General features: G+C 40.9%; 1 protein-coding gene across 3 annotated transcripts in view; it reads right to left on the bottom strand.

Annotated features, from left to right (window-relative positions):
- Positions 1–19,303, bottom strand: part of rcan3 (regulator of calcineurin 3) — a 46,973-nt gene that overhangs the window by 12,086 nt on the left and 15,584 nt on the right. Inside the window, exon 1 of one of the 3 annotated variants that reach the window (XM_078277146.1) lies at positions 12,586–12,885. The exons of the other annotated variants lie outside the window; for them this stretch is intronic. Coding sequence (XP_078133272.1) covers positions 12,586–12,672 — 87 coding nt within the window. The 5' untranslated portion in view covers positions 12,673–12,885. Of the gene's footprint in view, positions 1–12,585; positions 12,886–19,303 lie in introns of those variants that run through there. 3 annotated transcript variants of the gene reach the window in all.

The following is a 19,303-nucleotide window of genomic DNA, read 5'->3' as shown; positions in this document are numbered from 1 at the left end:
AAATCTAAAAAGCATTCAGTATAGCGATGAACCAATAGCTGATTAATTGATATGTATCAAATACACAGTACACATAAAGTTGATCTTTTTAAGCAAATTGCCGCAAATTTGACAGGCTTTGGCTTTTCAAATGTAAATATTTGAAAAAGTTGTTTTATTTGTCTTTTATGATAGTAAAAGTACTTTGGGGTTTTGGACTGTACAACAAACAAGCAGTTTAAAGACGATAGCGTGGGCTCTGGGACTGTTTTCCAACATTCCATAGACCAAAAGAGATTAATCAAGAAAATAATAAGCAGATTAATCAGCACTAAAAGTCACAATGCTTAATTCTGATCTTGTGTTTCATTTAAACTAGTACAGTATTTAAATCACCTTGACACTCGGATACCAAAATCCATGACTAATCTACAATCTAGTCCAATTCTATGTTGAATTACACCATTTGATGAAAAGATTAACTGAGCCTAATTAGGGCGTAGAGAAGACTTATTCTGTGTGTTTTTTTCTCTCTTTGGCGAATCAATCATCTTTCTCTACGACACGTGCGTGGCTTTAGCACAGTCTAATCCAGACCCTCGTGCTTGAATGGGATTTGGGTGAAAACCTACGAACTAGGCCACGGAGCCTCGTGGTGAGTCAGGGACAGCGTTACACTAAAAATAGATCATGCTGGAATAATTAAGAAAAGTGTGTGGACCGTCCTTTTTTTAATTACTGTCCTCCCTACAGGGCCAAACTGGAACCAGTCTAATGAGGTTGAACAAGAGAGGCAGATTCTGGAGATAACAGACGCAGCTGGATAATGAATCTCTTACCTGCATGCATGTCTGTTGCAGCACATTTTTGCTTATCACATTCCTTATTTTTTCCATTACTGCTCCATAAAACAAAGCCAACTTTCCATTGCACTTATGTGCAGTTGCAACTATCACTTGTGACATAAAAATGTATTATGTTTAAAACACAGCAGACCTTTCGGCTGCCAAACATTACTAAGAACATTGTCGAAAGTAAAGTAAAACAAATACTCCATATATAAAGATGTTTCCATTATGTTTTTTCAGGGTGTAAGTCTTGTTCTACACCGCAGAACCACATAACTCAATAAACCTGTTAACCACTGTGACCAAGCAAATTATGACTGCCATCTATTATCTACTCCCCAAATACCTTTTCTGGAGCATTATCTGTAGGTACCTTTTATCATAGCTGGTTGTCATTTGTTAATTTAGTTTTCCTGCAATCAGTTTACTGCTAACTCAGCTAGCCATTAAGCTAGCTGTCTTAGACTAATATGCAGCTAACGCAACATTCTAAGTGACGCGTTATTATGGAATCCACGTAACTTCTAGGAAAGGCCCGCATACATAGTCTGCTCAGTGATGTCACACCACTGTTGGCTGCACACATGGGAGTTTGTGGCCAGTGGTTTAGCACAAGACTGTAACCTAGTTAGCTTGCTGACTTACTTACTTATTTAGAATGAGGTAGACCCCCATTTCCACCTGGTATTAAAATCTGATCTGAGTGATCCGATCACAAGTGGACCATGAGTGCACCCAGGACGCATTGAGGATGCATTGAGATTTTAGCAGTGTGTATGTGTTTGTGTCCTGGGACGCATTAAGGATCCCCTACCCCTGAACTATGAACTTATGTACTCATTCAAAGTATTTCTCATGTCACAGAAGCCACTGAGAGTACATTGTGTGTTTTGGATGTTATTATACTGTCAGGGATGTGTCTGTGTTTTTGTTCCGGTGCCGCCCGCTCTTATACTGTATCCCTGGCTCTGTGCCCCGCTGTTGCCTGGAAAAGGCACACAAGGAAAAGGTACACAATAACCTTATTTTTAGTTTCATAAACCGTCTCAAATTCACAAATATGTAGAATATTACTACAGAAATTCCCGCTCTTAAGTCTCAACTTCTCCTTTTGCTATTTAGAAGCCTGCGAGCCTGAGTGGTCAAAGCTGCGGCTGTAAAACGGTGCAACGGTTTAATTTCCTATAAATTCTAATAATAAAAGTCCCCCTTTATTTATTTTTTATTTTGGTCTTATAACTCCTATAAGCGAACATGAAACTTAAAATAGATTTCTCTCCTGTCTGACAGACTGTAGGCAGCGCTTTTTCATTAGTCATCGCACCTTTCGTATGTATGATTTATGTGAGAGTAGCAGCTGAAATGTATACACATACACACAACCAGCCTACCGAAATGTGCAAACGGAAATGATGTACATGTTTATTTGTGTATGGAGTGGGGAAGTGAGATCCGATCACAAGTGGTTACTCAAGACGCAGATGGAGACACATTCAGAGATGTATAGTAACGAAGTAGAACTACTTCACTACTGTACTTAAGTACTAAAAGGCTGTGTCTGTACTCTACTGGAGTATTCTTTTTTTCTCCTACTTCAGTACATATTTTCGATGAGTTTAATACTTTTACTCCGATACATTTTTTATGTGCTGCATCGTTACTGGTTACTGTTGTGAATTCCTCACGCTACGGAGACTGTGTAGGTTACGTTGTGTGTAGTTATGGCTACGTTAGTACGCTAATTACGTAAGAAATCCCCGAGATCGCGTCGTGTTTCTTTTTATTACAGCGGTTGCCTGTTCAGAAGTCAGAGACGATGTAAGTTTGTACTCTTTCTATTTAGTTATTGTTGCAGCAGATTAAGCTATTCCTGAGTTGTTTCAGTCTGCAATGAGTACTGAATGTTAACCGTTTGACCCTGTTAAGCTGCTATTATCTGTATTTTGCTAGCTTGCTAACTTTCCACTGTTCATCACACATGCTACTAGTTAGTGTGATATGTTTTTTGGGGGCTTTAATCCTTACTGTGCTGGAGAGGATGTTCATTTTACTTGCACAGTGTGATAATTGAACATTTTATTTTAGTATTTGTTAATAAGTGATTAATAACCCATTGTTATATCAGATAATAGTAGTTATAACAGCTGTGACATTAATGTACCTTTTTTGGGTTTATTTCAGAAACGTCCTTCATATATCCAGCAATGTACAGCTTGTGACTGCCTGTAATGCACTTACTACCAAGTAAAAAGTTGAACTCCACCTGGTGACTCGTGCTCTCTGATAGGAGCCCTGGAGCAGCTAATACATATTATCCAGCATTCACAGGGTTAAAATCCCAACAGTTACAATTATAAAATTGTTACGAATCATTCCTTATACTGCTGCTACAGCCAAAGGAATTGTGATTGTCCTTTAGGCTAAACATTTGAAATAATATAAATAATGATATTCAAACTTTTGACTGCTTTCTACATAACACAATACTTGTACTTTTACTTTCAGTACTTGAGTAGTACATTTTGAAATAAACTACTTGCAATACTTAAGTACAAAAAATGTTGAATACTTCCACTTAAGTGTGGTGCTTAAAGAGCACTTCAACTTCTACTCAAGTCACTTTTTTGATAGAGCACTTCTACTTTTACTCAAGTATGGGTCTCTAGTACTTTATACTAGAGATACATGTCTGGACACATTCTTCTGCCAGGTGTAAACACACATACTTAGAGCTGTCCACCTGTGAACGGATCACTCAGATTGGATTTTAATACCAGGTGAAAATGCGGCCGTAATGTATATCAGTGGATAAACTCTTAGATTGTGTGTGTGGGGACCCAACACTCATGACACACAGGCAAATGCAGCTTCTGTCAAAGCAGCCATTAATATTAGCATAGCAGCAAATCATAAATATTACAAAACAACAACAAAAACAACTCATGAGGGCTGCATAAGTGTTGTTACAGTGGGATCAATAGCTCGAGCAGGGAGCGGTATCGCAGGGGCCGACGCTGCTGCGCTACACTGCCGCGCTACACTGCCGCGCTACACTGCCGCGCTACACTGCCGCGCTACACTGCCGCTTCCTCTGGGACAGTAGGGGCTTTCCGACCAGAGGGATTTTTGCAGTTCTTAGAACTAAACGTTCCTAGAACACTTTTTTCGTCGTGTTCCGACAGGAAAAATTTGGGGATTTTTAAGTTCCTCTGGCCGCAGTAGCGTACTTTTTTAGCTCCTACTTCAGAGCAGGGTCTTTTCCCTTTTCCCTTTTCCTAGGTGTACTTGATTGGTGGAACTTATCAGTCACGCCCACTGCCAACTCGGAACTTGCAGACAGAGCAACTACCAATAACGGGACATTTTTAACAATTTTCACCATCTTATTCATCATTAAATTCACTTCTGACAACGTTTTAGGCGAGAAATTAACTGTTTAGATTTCGAATATAGGCAGTCTTGTGAAAATTTATGCCGAATTGGCAATTTGCTTCAAAGTTTTCGGAGTTGAGAAGCTTTGTGAAGTGAGGCAACAGCCAGCAAGCGCCTGCCCCGGCCGCTAGCTCGGCCAGTCATGCTCAGACACCTCGCTGTGAGCTGGAGGTGTGTTTGTTTAAATATCACAACACATCACACGTCACACACACACACAGTCACACACACACACACACGTCCATAGCGCAGCAGGCAGAGGCGGGGTCTGTTCCGAGTATAATAAAGCCCCGTCTGTGTTGAGCAAAACCTTACGTGAATTACTACGAGAATGGACGAAATGCTGCTTTGTTGTTGTTGTATGTGGCGCTAAGGTCTAGTGCTATAAAGACCGCTGCCGTGCCTGCGTCACTCCCTTACCCCTCTTACCAGTCCCTATGGCCACTTGGCCAGTGGGAATGCAAACGGAAAAAAAAGATTTTGTGGAAGAGTAGTTCTTAGAACTGCTTAGAAGTGTACTTTTCCTCTAAAAAGTACAAGTACTATCCGGTCGGAAAGCACCTGGTGTGTCCACAGCAGAGAGATTGAAATCAGTTTACAGCATGAGGACACATTAATCCTATTACCACCAATCTGGTCATTATGGTTTTTATTGAAGCAGGAGCTTTTCCTAGTCAGCAGCACGTATGCCTCGGTTACACACACACACACACACACACACACACACACACACACACACACACACACACACACACACACACACACACACACACACAATTAACATGTGTGTCCACATAGTCTGCCACGCAGATTCACACACTTAGAGGCGACGGTAATCCAAAGCGTTACACAACATTACATAAGGTTTCTAAGAGATGTTGCAGCTTCTACCTTAGGATACCACAGCATACGGACAGATGAGCTCTTTCTCTCTACTCACCACCATCTCGTCCTACTGCTCTGTTGCATTTTGCCCTCTTTCCTATCTGTCTGTTGCCAATCGGTGCATCACAGCACCCAGCTGATGATCAAGCATTACTGAAGCAAAGCTTCAGTAATTCTGCACAGCTGGCAAAGTGCAATGCAGTTCAGATTTCAGTATCGAACGTGATGGAAAGTGAAGGACAATTTTGAGGTTCTTGTACTTTACTGGAGTATTTCCATTTTCTGTTATTTTAATACTTCTCCTCCACTGCATTTCAGAAGGAAATATTGTTCATTTTATGATAGGGCTGGGCAATATATCAAGACCGTGATATGAGACTAGATTTTGGATATCATAATAATATGAAATAAGTGTTGTCTTTTCCTGGTTTTACAGGCTGCATTACAGTAAAATGAGCTGTTCTATTATTTGCCTTTACCGACTTAGTCATTATATCCACATTATTGATAATTATTTATTAAATATCTCATTGTGTAAATATTTTGTGTAAGCACCAATAGTCAACCCTACAATATTGTCACAATATCAATATTGAGGTATTTGGTAAAACATATTGTCATATTTGGTTTTCTCCACATCACCCAGCCCTATTTTGTGGCACTATATTTTCAGAGCTTTAGTTTCTAGCCACATTATCTATCTAATAAAGTGTGTGTGTGTGTGTGTGTGTGTGTGTGTGTGTGTGTGTGTGTGTGGTCTGTCTTTGAAATATCTCATGAATTGTTCATCCAATCTACTTCACACATGGTTTCCTGGGTACCCAATGAACTTGGTGTTTGGATTTTGGAGCATTTGGTCAGTTTGGAAAGCATTGGATATTAAAAAACTGTGAATAAAACTAAACGGCCGAACAATAAAAGGTTGAGGAAAAAATTGACGTCCAAAAAAAAAGGGGTGGGGGGTTTACTGGCTTTGACTGTGGTACACTTTTTGCTGCTTCCAACTTTACATGATTGCTGGATATACCAAGCAAACCTTTCTTCACTTTCCTGGAGCATGACTGGATAGCTGACAGGAACATCACAACTGTTGGGGAAAAAAAGGCGCTACCATAACGCTGGCTCTTAATTCACTTAGAGCATTTCGCTAAGATGAAACTCAATAAAATCCATTTTGCAGACACTTAATATCAAACAAAAGCCAGACACTATATCATATTAAGTTTCTGTGAGCTGTAAATTCACCACTTCTAAACAGAGGCAGAACATAATCGGAGTTTCCTCCGCGGCGCTGTGCAGATGGGTCTGGCTATGTGAGACTATCTCGGAGCTGACAGACTGATCAGACTCATCCTGGGTCCGTTAATTTAGTGTGCTGCTAACTAATAACATTACTGTTGGAAAAATACCCCCGCAATAAATCCATACTTCAACGTTAACCGTCAAGCCACTAATCCTGTTTGGAAACATTTAACAAACACCTCTGTGTTAAATTCATTAACGATAATAATGACGAGACAAGGCAACACCGCTGTCAAAATGCTGACTGTGGCGATATCAGCATGCAATATCATTGATGAAAAAAGACAACTGTAAAATGTAGTTTTAGTAACAAGTACAATTTTGAATGCTGGACTGTATTGCTGTGGTATTGCTACTTTTAGTAAGTAAAAGATCCGAATACTCGGGTTAAATCTAGGTAGATATAGAAATTCTTCACTACTTCAGAAACAAAAGTTGTTTTTTTTATTACTGTTGTTCTGTCTAAGCAATAATAATCCAAAACGTAATGATATTCAATTTACAATTATATAAAACTGAGAAAATATCTGAAAATGATCATGTTTTTTGGAAGTTGAAACCAGTCATATCTGCTTGATAAATTACTAAAATAAATAAATAATTAATCATCAAAATTGTAGTCGATTAATTTTCTGTGAATTGACTTATAGACTTATTGCTTCAGCACTTTTATGCTCCTAAAAAAGAAAAACTCAGCTTGAAACAACATTAATAAAGTTTGCCTTTAGCCTGCAGTATGCTGTAGACACAATGGTCTGAAGCCCAACTGTATTCTTCTAAGGCACTACTATTTTAAGCACTAAAACTACCTTGTCTTTCCAGAGCTGTATGTGTTGGACTGGAAATTGTATTGGAAATTCTGACAGGAAAATTATGTTCTACTCGTAATTTCAATAACAAAGGCCAATCATTGTATGATGCTGTTTCCCCATCTTCTATCTTGGGGAGTAAATTGTGGGCCTCTACATTCCATTGCGAGGACTTTTTCTTTGCTTCTAAGCTCATCAATTCATAGCCGTGTCGTCTTGGACACACTGTAACCGGACACCCCACCCAGGAGACTGTCCTTTGTTCTACGTCACTCTAACGGACGCAGAGCTAACCTTTAGCTGACACCTGAGCCCCGGCACTTCTCTAAGGTTTCAGGTCAATGTGAGCTGCCCATCTCCACCTGCTGAGTGCCCAGACTAGGGGAGCAGGCACACCTGAGCCCACCGCTCTGGCCCAGGATCGATCAACCTTGCCAAGACGCAGATCTGGTTTCCTAACAGCATAGAACATGATATATTCAGCGTCAACATCCATCCTGTCTGTCCTGCCTCTGCTCCTCTGCCTCTTGCCTTCACCTCAACAACTGGTCAAAATTGCATCACAGCAGTGTTTTGAAATGCTGGGCCTGGATCATCTTAAAATTCAGAACTGATTCATGTTTAATTAGTAAGGAGTGAGAGGTCTTTCGGTGTCCTTTCTCTAAATAATAAAACACTGCAGAAAAAATTGGTTACTAACCAAATAGTCTCGTATTGCCAGACCTTCCTCCACAGCATAGGGGAGGAGGGTCTGGCTAGTCCACACAACATTCCAGACGGACAGACGGAGCAATGGCGCCACGGCAAAATAGCCTCTGGAAGGAACTTGTTTGGATGGAACATGTGTACGTTCAAAGGTTGTTTTAGTCGTGCAACAGAAAACTCAGATTGGACAGATAGTCTAGCTAGCTGTCTGGATTTACCCTGCAGAGATCTGAGGAGCAGTTAACCATAGTCCTCAGAAATCCACCGGAGTTTAAAATTCCAACACAAAGGAAGCAGAAGGTACCGGACATCTGGCCAAAAAGAGTGACATCCGGCGGAATTTCTGGCGGCAACGGAGCAATCCTGGAAGTGGAACGTCGTGGATATAGACTTCTTACCAAATGGCCAACGATTATTAATAGCAGATCAAGTCAGTCAATTGAGACAGGTAAAACAACTGTCAAGGCCTTGCCTAGGATGATACTTCAACTTGATTCTAATGTAGATAATATGAGCAATGTCTGCTCTGGAGCTGAAACAATTTGACGATTATTGGATTAGTCCTTCTTCAGAAAAGAAATTAGCAAATTTTGTTAACTGATTAATCTAAAGCAAAAACACCAAATATAATCTTTGTGAGAATGTTCTGCTTTTCTTTGTCTTATGTGATTATAAACGGAATATCTTTTGGTTTTAGATGTTTGGTCAGATAAACAATTTGAAGACTTCACCATGGCCTTTAGGAAAATTGTGAAGGGCATTTTCCACAATATTTGTAAACCAAATGATTAATCGAGAAAATAATCTGCAGATAAAAAATGATTACCCTCAACAAAGCCATTAATTCATTCTACACATTTAATAAATGAAATTATATTAGATATATATTATAAAATTACACAATGATACATTGTTCTGTCACTTCATTTGTTGTTTAGTAGTCTGGCTTACTGGATATACATTGCTGGGATAAAGCCTGACTCCCTCCCCTTCCGCTATCTCCGCTATCTATTTTGCAAGGGCACCGTCACTGGCAATGCAAGACTAGTTGCTTAGAGGCTCAAAATAACCGTCACAAATTAAAGGGCTTTACCCAGTGACAGCACGTTATGTAAGGGTGTGTATCAAAAAAGACATTGGGAAAAAATGAAAATATCACAGGAGTTAGCTGAATCACTACAACTACAAACAGCAGATTAGTTATCAAATCTCTCCTCCTTCGTCATAACAAGCATAACTTTTGGTACGATAAAGCCTGAGAACGGAAATATGACACAAGGGACAGATAATAGACACACAGGCAGACAGACAGACAGACAGGAGGACAAAAAAAGGAAAGTGACCCAGGTGGACGGAAACTTCTCCAGGCGTCCTCGACGAGGAGTTGTGCGTGTTTGCTGACAGAGGTGTTTATAGGTCTGTGCGTCCGCTGACTCACTGTTGTGGTTGGAGTATGTGACTGTGTCAGTGTTACTACAGTCGTCTGTGTGTGGGAGAGCAGGCTTAAGTTGAAAACAGCTGTCCTTTGTGGCTTGCAATGCAGTCTCTGTAGTGTTTTATATAACATGTTTCTCTATAATAGTGTGTGAATGGGTCCTAATGTCAAAATCCTCTCCCAATGCAGTGTTCTCCCAATGCTTTCTAACTAAAACTCATTTAATTCAGTGACAGACTGCAGAAAGAGAGGCACTTATCAAGAAAAAGAGGTTGATGGGCTGAGTAATTATTCATACATGTATAAAAAGAGCAAATAAATGGGCGAAGTGAATAAATAAATAAATTACATGTAAACGCCAGCATAAATCAAGCATGCAAGGTAAGTGTAAAGGCTTGCGTCACGCTCTGTGTTCTGTAATACACTCACTGCCTGCCAACGTGCTATGACCTTCACTATGTGTCCTGTGCTATCATCTGCTGATGCTGCTACATTTTCCAGGTAATGATAGTGTTGTGACGAAAATACACATACTACAGTGTCTGCCCACAGCTCTGGCCTTGGTGCACCTCACTGCAACAATAGTCCTTTTGTTTTCTCCAAAATGGATACAAAGCACTTTGGTATGAAAGCCTACTGTACCACCAGCTCTGCCTTTATTACAACAACAACCTGCTTTGTCCACAGCCTCTGTGTTTGGCTCATTAATGATGTAACCAGCTGGGATGGAGCCAAGGCAAGACATATCAACCGTGTCAAAACAATGGCTCCAAAACACCACAGCCAGTCGCACAGCATCTCCTCTAATTAAAAACCCACCATTCACTTATTTTCTTCACGTCGCCCATTCAAGCACCACTGCCATTGCCTAATCGTTCCGTGAAGTGTCTATAAATAGCAGCAATCCACATACCGTATTAGTTCGCCTCAAGTGCTTTGCAAAAAAAACAGGAGCCTTGAGATTATTGTTTTTCATCTTCAGATTTGGAGATATTAATAAAAACAGGGGCCTCAGACAGGCTCAGATCTTGTTGGATGATAATAAAAACAAGAGCAGGCTGACAGGGAGGTGAGCTCAATCAGAGGCTGCTTCCCACGTGCCCTGCTTTATTAATCTGCCCTCTTCCCCGGTGCTCACCATCACTCTCTGTGTGCCAGAAACCAGGATTACTGGTGTTCTTTGTGCCATTGGAAAGTCAGCCCTATGTCTGCTCATTTATTTGTACACAGAGCCCCTTTTCTTTGGGTGAGTCTGGGAGAGGTGGGCTGAAGAGCTGCTTGACAGGAAGCTTTATGGGTTCTGATCAGACTGTCCTGCCCGTGGCTGTGTCAAGCCTCTCTGGGGAGGATGGCTGATCTCAGAGCGCTGTACAGTAAATTAGAAAGTAAATCACAAAGAAATAAATGATGTGTGATCTGAGTCTCCCCTTGCAAAACGATAGCACAAGTCCTGTGTTGCAAGGGAAGAGACATTCAAAATATGTCATGATGATCAGGAGTATGATCAGTTGTATACAGACGAAATCCTGCACAAGCAACACCTCATACACTGGTTTCACACACAGCTGTTTTTTTTCACCCAGAGTCCCTGGAAAATCTTAAAGATTATGACTGCTATCCCTGCAGTTGTCCTGTAATTATGTACAGGACAACTGCAGGGTGACACATTTGTGTCTCTCGCCGTGGCTGGTCTGCAGTGGTTAGAAAGTGTAATGAGAGTTGGAACCAAACACAGCAGCTGCCTGGTCTCGCTGGTGCAAAGGCAGACCACAGGGGTGGGTCACAGGCTGAAATGCATTGTTTGTTATGTGCATATATGCAGAATATTTGCCAGTAACGTCAAATTACAATTATATGCCATTTCTTTGTGCAATTAATGACAGACACAAGACATATTTCACAAATAAACACACATCCCAATGGGCAGCTATAAGGTTTGCAATGCACATGAAGTTGCAAAAAGTGATAAAATATGGCTGACCAAGGTGCTATGGGGATGAAGGTGGGGTGACTGGGTGCTTAAAACCTGCAACTGCTGCTACTGGATGCAAGAAATAGCTGGATTCAGCTTTCGCCACACCAGAGCACTAAAGGAACCCCTATATACTGGCTGCCTGTGATGAACTATATCTGTGGCTCTCTGAATACATGTCCGAGCTGCACTATAGCTTGCTTTTGTTCTTGCTCCCTTCCTGCGTCTCTTTTTCTGTCTCTTTGGTGATACGTCAAATCACACGAGCAGCCAGCAGGTGAGGGAATATATTCTGACATGGACTTTCCAAAGGGTTTAGTGGGTGAGCCAAGCTTTGGCAGACCATCTGTGTGGCCTTTTAAGACCCAAACCTGGCACGTTGCAGTACCAAAGGTGGGGTCCCTAGGCTTACTTTGAACAAACTACCTGAACCTGCTCTTAAGACAAGTCAATAAAATATGACTGTAGGGAGTGTTCAGGTTATTCAATACTGAGTTTAAAGTGACCTAAATGGACTTTGAGTTAAGTCCATTTATAGGAAAACAGTTGCATTACGTACACTGATATTAATTCATTATGGCACCAATCACAACCCTCAGGCTATCGTGGTTGGATTATTTATAATATTTTAGGATTAATGTGTAATATATTGTGTATAATATTTCTTTGAATGTTATTGGATTGTTATGTTTTCGGTATCCCAGCTAACCTGTGTACCTGCAATGCTAATGGCATGAGGAGGAGCAGAGATAAAGGGGGGGGGGGGAGCGGGTCTGTCCGCCACTGCGTCTAAAACTGCCTCATTTCTTTTCCTGCATGTGCCTTGCATGGACAATTCAATCTATCCCACCCTCCCATTCAACTTGCGCATCATGCCTCATGCTCCAAAACTTGCACAACGATACAACAATTGGTGCATCGCGGATTTTTTTATTTGCGTAAAAGATCCGTGTCCGTTGTCTACCCATTTCTGCAATTCATCAAGCGTCAATCAACTGTGCCGTGCGCGCGGCGCGAGTCTTGGCGAGCTGCGGCTCCCATTGATAAAAATCCTCGTCTGAGAGACAGGGCTGCATTTAACGTCACCAAGATGTGCATGCGCTTCTATAGGGCAGTATGCAGTCGGTCTTGAGCAAACTGCTGCACAAACACACCACAAGGGCACACAACCGTGATGATTAGTTGCAACGGGCGTTTTTTTTTTAATGAAAACCGTACCTGCATTTTGTCTGATGTAAACACCTCGGTGTCTACTTCGCAGGCGATGATGGTCACCATCTCCAGTTTCATATTTATCGATGGCATTCCCTTTTGTGGTTGGGGGAAAAAACCCGATACGGAGTAAAAGTCTTTCTCCTTCCTCTCTAGCAGCAGGTCGAAATAATCTTTTCGGGTTCTTCCTCCAGAAACTTGAGGTTAAGTCCAGAGGACTGCTGTGGTCGGTTTTATCAACTGAAAGAGTTGCTGCTGGACTCCTCACTGCACTGACGCGCTGCCGAGTGATGCTGCAGCAGCCGCACAAACACACTCTCTCTCTCTCTCTCTCTCTCTCTCTCTCTCTCTCTCTCTCTCTCTCTCTCTCTCTCCTGCCCTCCCCTCTGGCTCTACATTGACGTCATTACCATCTCACTTTCGTCGTGCTTTACGCCACTACAACGCTTGACGAACCGTGCAGGGAGCACTGCAGAATTCACAGTCCGGTTTATTCCGCCTTTTCTTGTATTTTCGTCTATTTTTTATGTTCAACGAGCTGCTGGAGAAAAATATGTGTCATAACCGTTTTGAAAAATTCACCTGACTAGCCCTCTGCATTTCAACAGAGAGCCTGTTATATTCCTCGAATGATGCTGTGGATATAATAATATAATATTATCCTATAATAAGGAACATCTAGGCTATATAATAGTCGTTCAAGTCTTATGTAAAAGCAAATATGTGTCAAGAGAAGTGTGGAGGCAATTTTGTTGTTTTGTTTGTAGTGATAGTGGACAAAATAATACACACAATAATGCTATAAGGCTGATAGTTTCAGAATCATCATCATGGTATATCCAACAGTCATATCAAAAACTGAACATTACAAGGTCATATCTATGTAAAGCTGCAGCCAAAGATTATTCTTATCAAGTCATCTGTCAATTATTTTTTCAACTACTCAGTTAATTTTTCAGACTATTCAATATCAGAAAACTGAAAAATCCAAATCACAGAGTCCAAGGTGACTTAAATAGATATAGATATTCAGTTTACAAAGATATAAAACAACGGAAGCGAATCTTCAAGTTTGAGAAACTGAAAATGTTTCATGTTTGTACTAAATAAATAAGTGATTAACAAAGTAGTTGGTGATTCATTTTCTGTTGATTGAATAATTGACTAATTGTATTAGCATGTTTATTGTTCAAGTTTTTCTCTAATCTTTGCTTTTTTTGTGAAACACTGATGTTTTAGTTACAGACACAAGGCAGATGTTAAAAAAAGAAAAGAACTAGTAGCAACAAAGGCTGACTGTGGCGTGACCTTGCATCCCCTCACTTCGCCTGTGTCTTGGTCAAAACGTTTGAACACAACGCAAAGACTGCAGTCAACGGCGACTATCACATACGATGTGCGCCTGCATGAGAGGAAATAACTCTACACGCCAGCAGGCGGCGGTAGTCTATTTGTCATTCAAAAAGGGAAACCGAATTAGGGATGCCGATGCCAGTATCGGGTATCGGTCCAATGCCGTGCACATGTACTCGTACTTGTAGTCATACAATTACTCCGAGCAATGCCAGCCGTTTGGAGATTTTTGGCTGTAAAAAAAATATCTAGGCTCTTGCCCAATGCATGATTGCACTTGACATCCAGCCATTGTCAGCCGTTAATAATACTGCGTTTCGACGTCTTCTCAGTGTACTGGTGCCGAGAGATTCCCAGCTGTCACCACATCAAAGAAACCGTGTTTCCAAAGCTGCTTTGTGAAAAAGCACATCAGCAGCCTGTTGCCCGTAAACTTCACCACTGATATTTGGAGTAGCGCTGTTAGCCCAATGTCTTGCATCAGCTTAACGGGCTTAAAGAGCGATTGTTTTCACAAACAGGCTAAAATGAAAGCTCTCGGTGCGTGGTCTAACTGTTTTAACTGTTATAGTTTGCCACAAGTCTTTACATTTGGTCAAAATCTTGTGAACTTAGCTGCTGGCGTAAACAAACCATCCTCTCTGCTGGATCAGTAAATCCACATGGGTACTTAATATGCACGTGAATGATGTCATCGGACTTTGCGTTTAAACTTCACTCAGTATTTTGATATTAGTAATTATATGATTTATTGTATTGACGCTAGCCCAGGGAAATGTCCAGGCACAGGCACTGAGCTTTGAATAGAAAAAAGGCATGGTATTCTGAAAATACTGCTTTGTTCTAATTGACAACAATATCAGAGAAGGCCAAAATCATCTGTGTGTCTGAAAACACCCTCGGACCCCAGAGGGATTATTAAGTACTCGTATCAGTACTCGGTATCGGCAAGTACCCAAATGTAAGTACTTGTACTTGATCCAAAAAAAAAGTGGTAGTGTATATATATATATATATATATATATATATATATATATATATATATATATATATATATATATATATATATATATATATATATGGGCCCAACTACCAACTACCAACGGCCGACCGTCTCGGTGGTGTGTCACCACCTTTAAGCACATGCGCCTTGTGATGGGGGATTGCAAGTAGATGTTGCTTTGTATTAGGGGTCACAAGCAAAAAAAGGTTGGAAACCACTGCATTACACTGTACAGGTGTTCTTGTAATTGTGTCCATCACTCATGTACCAGCAACATTACAAGCACAAGATTCACAGCTATAGTTTACTGATACTATCCTTGTAATCAAAGTATAATAATACAAAAGCTGTTTTACTACATATACCATAAAATACGGTTTTGAATAAATCATGGGTTCAAATTACTGGCTCACTGACAGACATCCACAGCACTGTGCGTCAAAAAATACAACGGTTAGTGAAGGCATCTATGGTTTTTTACTCTTCCTGTCAAGGCCTAACCATTCCCGTCAACTGTATGCTCTGGAGTTAGTGCTGCCTTCAGTTGACATGGTATGTGGCTTCATGAGCCTAAGAATACCAGACAAACAACATGGTTATATGGCAGTCACGCTGTGTTCAGTGCCAAAGCTGTTGTCTCCCTACATGCTGTTAACAGAACATTTATATACATCTATTTTGGACATTAGTGTCTTCAGGGAAGATGCCTTGTAGATCCTGGAAAGAGTCAGATATGAAAACTTTGTGAGCTGTACTGTACTTTTAGTGCTGACCTGTTGATTGGAGATTAACTGTAACATGGCTCTTTTGTAATTCCCCCACTGGGGATCAATAAAAAGTATAAAATTAAAGAAATGTAATTAAAATGTATCAGTTACAATAAAGCAGCCGATGATGACAGCTGTACCACTGCTGCCACAGCTCCTTTTTCTCTTAATTATGATGATACAGTGCAAGTTTCCACTTCAGCTGAAGACCAATCATTACGTAAATCCCACAGAAATATGCCATTGCACAATAAACCATGCCTTTTTTTCCATCACTCAGACCATCTTTCTCCCTTCCTCCGTTTCATAATAATAATTTCCCGGCCGGCTGAGACAGCTAAGTCCCCTATAAGCCATTAATATTAAGGCTGTAGGCGATGAGGTCTATTTATGTCTGTGTGTGTCAGGCATTGTCTACTCTGTGCAGACAGAGAACATGAGTGAGATATATGTGAGGATGACTGTGACATTCCTACACCAGGCAGCATCAGTCAGTCACCCAGTCTGGAACAATCCGCCTCTAAATGCCAAAAAACGCCACATATCAGACACTGTAACGTGTTAGCCTGGGCCTGAACTGCATCGTCAGCTGCTTGGATAGTGAATCTGTTTTATTCTTTACAGTCACGGTAATAAGTTTCCTTGATTCCATGTAACCAGGGGGACTGCAGTTGTTATGGGATATGTGGATTCCATGTGCTTGTAGTACAAAATGCAAATGAACAATATAAATTGTGATGATGAATGATTGTCCTTGAGCTCATCTAATAGGGCTGTGGAGGTATGTCTGAATAAAAAAAACCCTGCTGTATAGTACTTGCCACTGACATACAGTACAGGGCACTAGATGTATATTTAAATGTATTCAGTCATCAAAGCACTTCTCTGATCAATCTTGTCACTGCTGATAAGCAGGATGGATCGCTGTGAATGATGGAGCACTTTTCTCCCTGTCTGGCCTCATTCTGCTGCTCTCCTCCTCCTCCTCATTCTGAATTCTCATTCTCTTCCCCTCATTCACAATTCGCTCTGCTGGATCTCACAGTCAGCACGCCCCTAACAAGACTCAAGACATGTTGGAAAATACAACACATTTTCTATCCATTTCAAATAAGAAAAGCAACTGCTCATTTCTTACAAAATGCAGATGAACATCACCTTTCAAATGCTGCCACCTTGTAAGACCGGTTACTAACAGTATCAGTAGGTGTTTGACTTTAATATCAACAATTATTGGCATACTATTCCTTCAAGGATAATCCAGATGTTTCAGCTATACACTGTAGCAAAATGTGTAGGGATGGAGTGCAAGCCACGATCAAGTTGCCTATTCCTATTGATTTAAAGTTTGTTGCATCATGCACATAAAACTACAAAGGAGATGGTTAGTTTAAGGAAATGGAAATCTTCGCTCTTTAACCTTGGTTTCTTCATGTGTATGTGAAAAAAGAAATGAATAGACTGTACATGCAGCATACACAGTTAGTTGAATAGAAGAACTCCATGTACTGCAGTCTCTAATGTGTATGATGCACTTTATAAGAGATGAGACGAGGAGGAGGCAGCAGCAGAGATGCTCAAAGGGTGAGAAGCTGTGTCTCAGACTCACTGACGAGAAGAATTTGTATTCTGAAGTGGAGCTCTGCAGACGAGCAGCAGCAAGGAAATCAGGACAGTTGATCATGGTGGGCTTAAATACGCATGCTCATAATACACACAAGTATGTTAATGGATGAACCAAACAATGCAACACAAACACAAGGACGCGTGCACGCGTACACACACACACACACACACACACACACAAAATAAATGCACAAAAATATGTGTTCTCACAGACAGATCAGTGAAATGAGATATTTGTGTGTGTGTGTGTGTGTGTGTGTGTGTGTGTGTGTGTGTGTGTGTGATGTAACAGCAGAAGAATGGACGGAACGACAGTATAAAAACAAACTCTGGAGCTTGGCCACTACAGGCATGCAGATAGGCTGCGGGTGCACTATCCCTATAATCTTCAACCTCTTGTTACACCGGGCAACCTCTCTTGGCCCAGTCAAACCAACCCCTGGTGCCAGCGCCAATGCAGCTGTTGTAATCTAGGCCAAGCTATTTTTAAAGCAAGCAGCCAAGTACAGGCACAGGGAGCCAGGGGGAGACAGAGGGATATGAGGATAAAAGAGTGTCTACAGGGCAGAGAGACAGATCTACAGAGTGTAGGTAAGAAAGAGCAGGAGAGAACAGAGAAGCCCAGGGAGGCAGGATGGCATAGAGAGAATAAAAGTAGTGAGAGGGTAAGTGAAAATAGAAAGAGATTCAGAAAGAGAGAGGTTCTGTCAGATGCAAAGGACAGCATTAATAACTGAGGAGCAGACACCAGCCATCAAATGCAAATGATAAATAGTAGTGTAATGGAAGTTTCTGCTCCAGCAGGGGTAGAGTTTTCAAAGTTTAGTGAATGAAACAAATAAGACAGTCGGAGAACTAAACCAAGTTAGGGTTTTGTATTTATTAAGATATATTTCGAAATAAAGGAAGAATAACAGATTCACAAAAAGCACAAACAGCTCAGTGAGTACCGATTCTTCAAATGAGTGAAGGGAAACACTGAGCTTAAATGCACATTGGAGAAAAGGGGAGTGACAATTCAAACATGATCTATCTACAGCAGGACTTTACATTTTCTCACAGGCAGCGTCAAGATAAGGTCAACAGGTTAAAAGCCAAACACGCACATAAAGATACAGATCCTGACAGATACTTTTTAAATCTCCCCAAAGCGTCATAAACCCACTTCATCTAATCTCCTGTCACCCACTTTCACATCTGGGGTCACATTCCCCGGACATCGTAACTGACAAGGGAGGACCGGATCTGGGAAGGAAGATGGTTTATAGTGACCTTGTAGCTTATCAGTTCAAACAAAGGGCCTACGGTTCGTCTTCCAGACTCTCTGTCTCAGCAGCTAAGCAGGATCGAATCAACATGATAAGATGAGACAAACTGTTTTTCGATAATGCTTAGAAAAAGCTATGTGTTAATGAAAACATAAGAATTAAAAGGAACAGTGCTTAAATGTAATTTTTGCCATTACAGTAGCCTCGATCAACACTCCTTCAAAGCACCACATGTGTTTTATCTGGTGGTTTGAATTCTGCAGACGAGCTGACAGGATGAAATGTGAGGGAGGGAGTGTGGCTGCTGCAGCGTTAAGTGATTTGGAAGAATTTTTTTTTGACAGATAAGTTTTATACGACTTCTGGCAATCAAGCTTTAAGTAATAGTGCTTGACGACTCCCAGAGGCCAACTCTGACTGTAACTCTTTTCTCCTAATTAGCAAAAATGAGCCTGTCATCATGGGAAATGTGTACATCCAACCGTACAAGTAGGATGTTGAATATTCCTGAATGACTTGCAGACTGTGATTGTGACTATGTGATCAAGGTTTTTGCCAAAGTTAGAACAATTTTCGTTATTTCAGTTGAGAAATTGTGTCCGTCTGTGCTCTTTTCACTGGTTTAAAGTGGTTGGGGTTCAGGTGGAAAAAAGTGATGTCATGTACTTTTGAGCACCAATCAGGATTTATCAACATTTTTAATCAAA

Source organism: Sander vitreus, chromosome 20 (assembly GCF_031162955.1).
Source record: "Sander vitreus isolate 19-12246 chromosome 20, sanVit1, whole genome shotgun sequence".
In the NCBI taxonomy this organism is placed as follows: Eukaryota; Metazoa; Chordata; class Actinopteri; order Perciformes; family Percidae; genus Sander; species Sander vitreus.
This window is presented reverse-complemented; position numbering and strand designations above follow the sequence as displayed.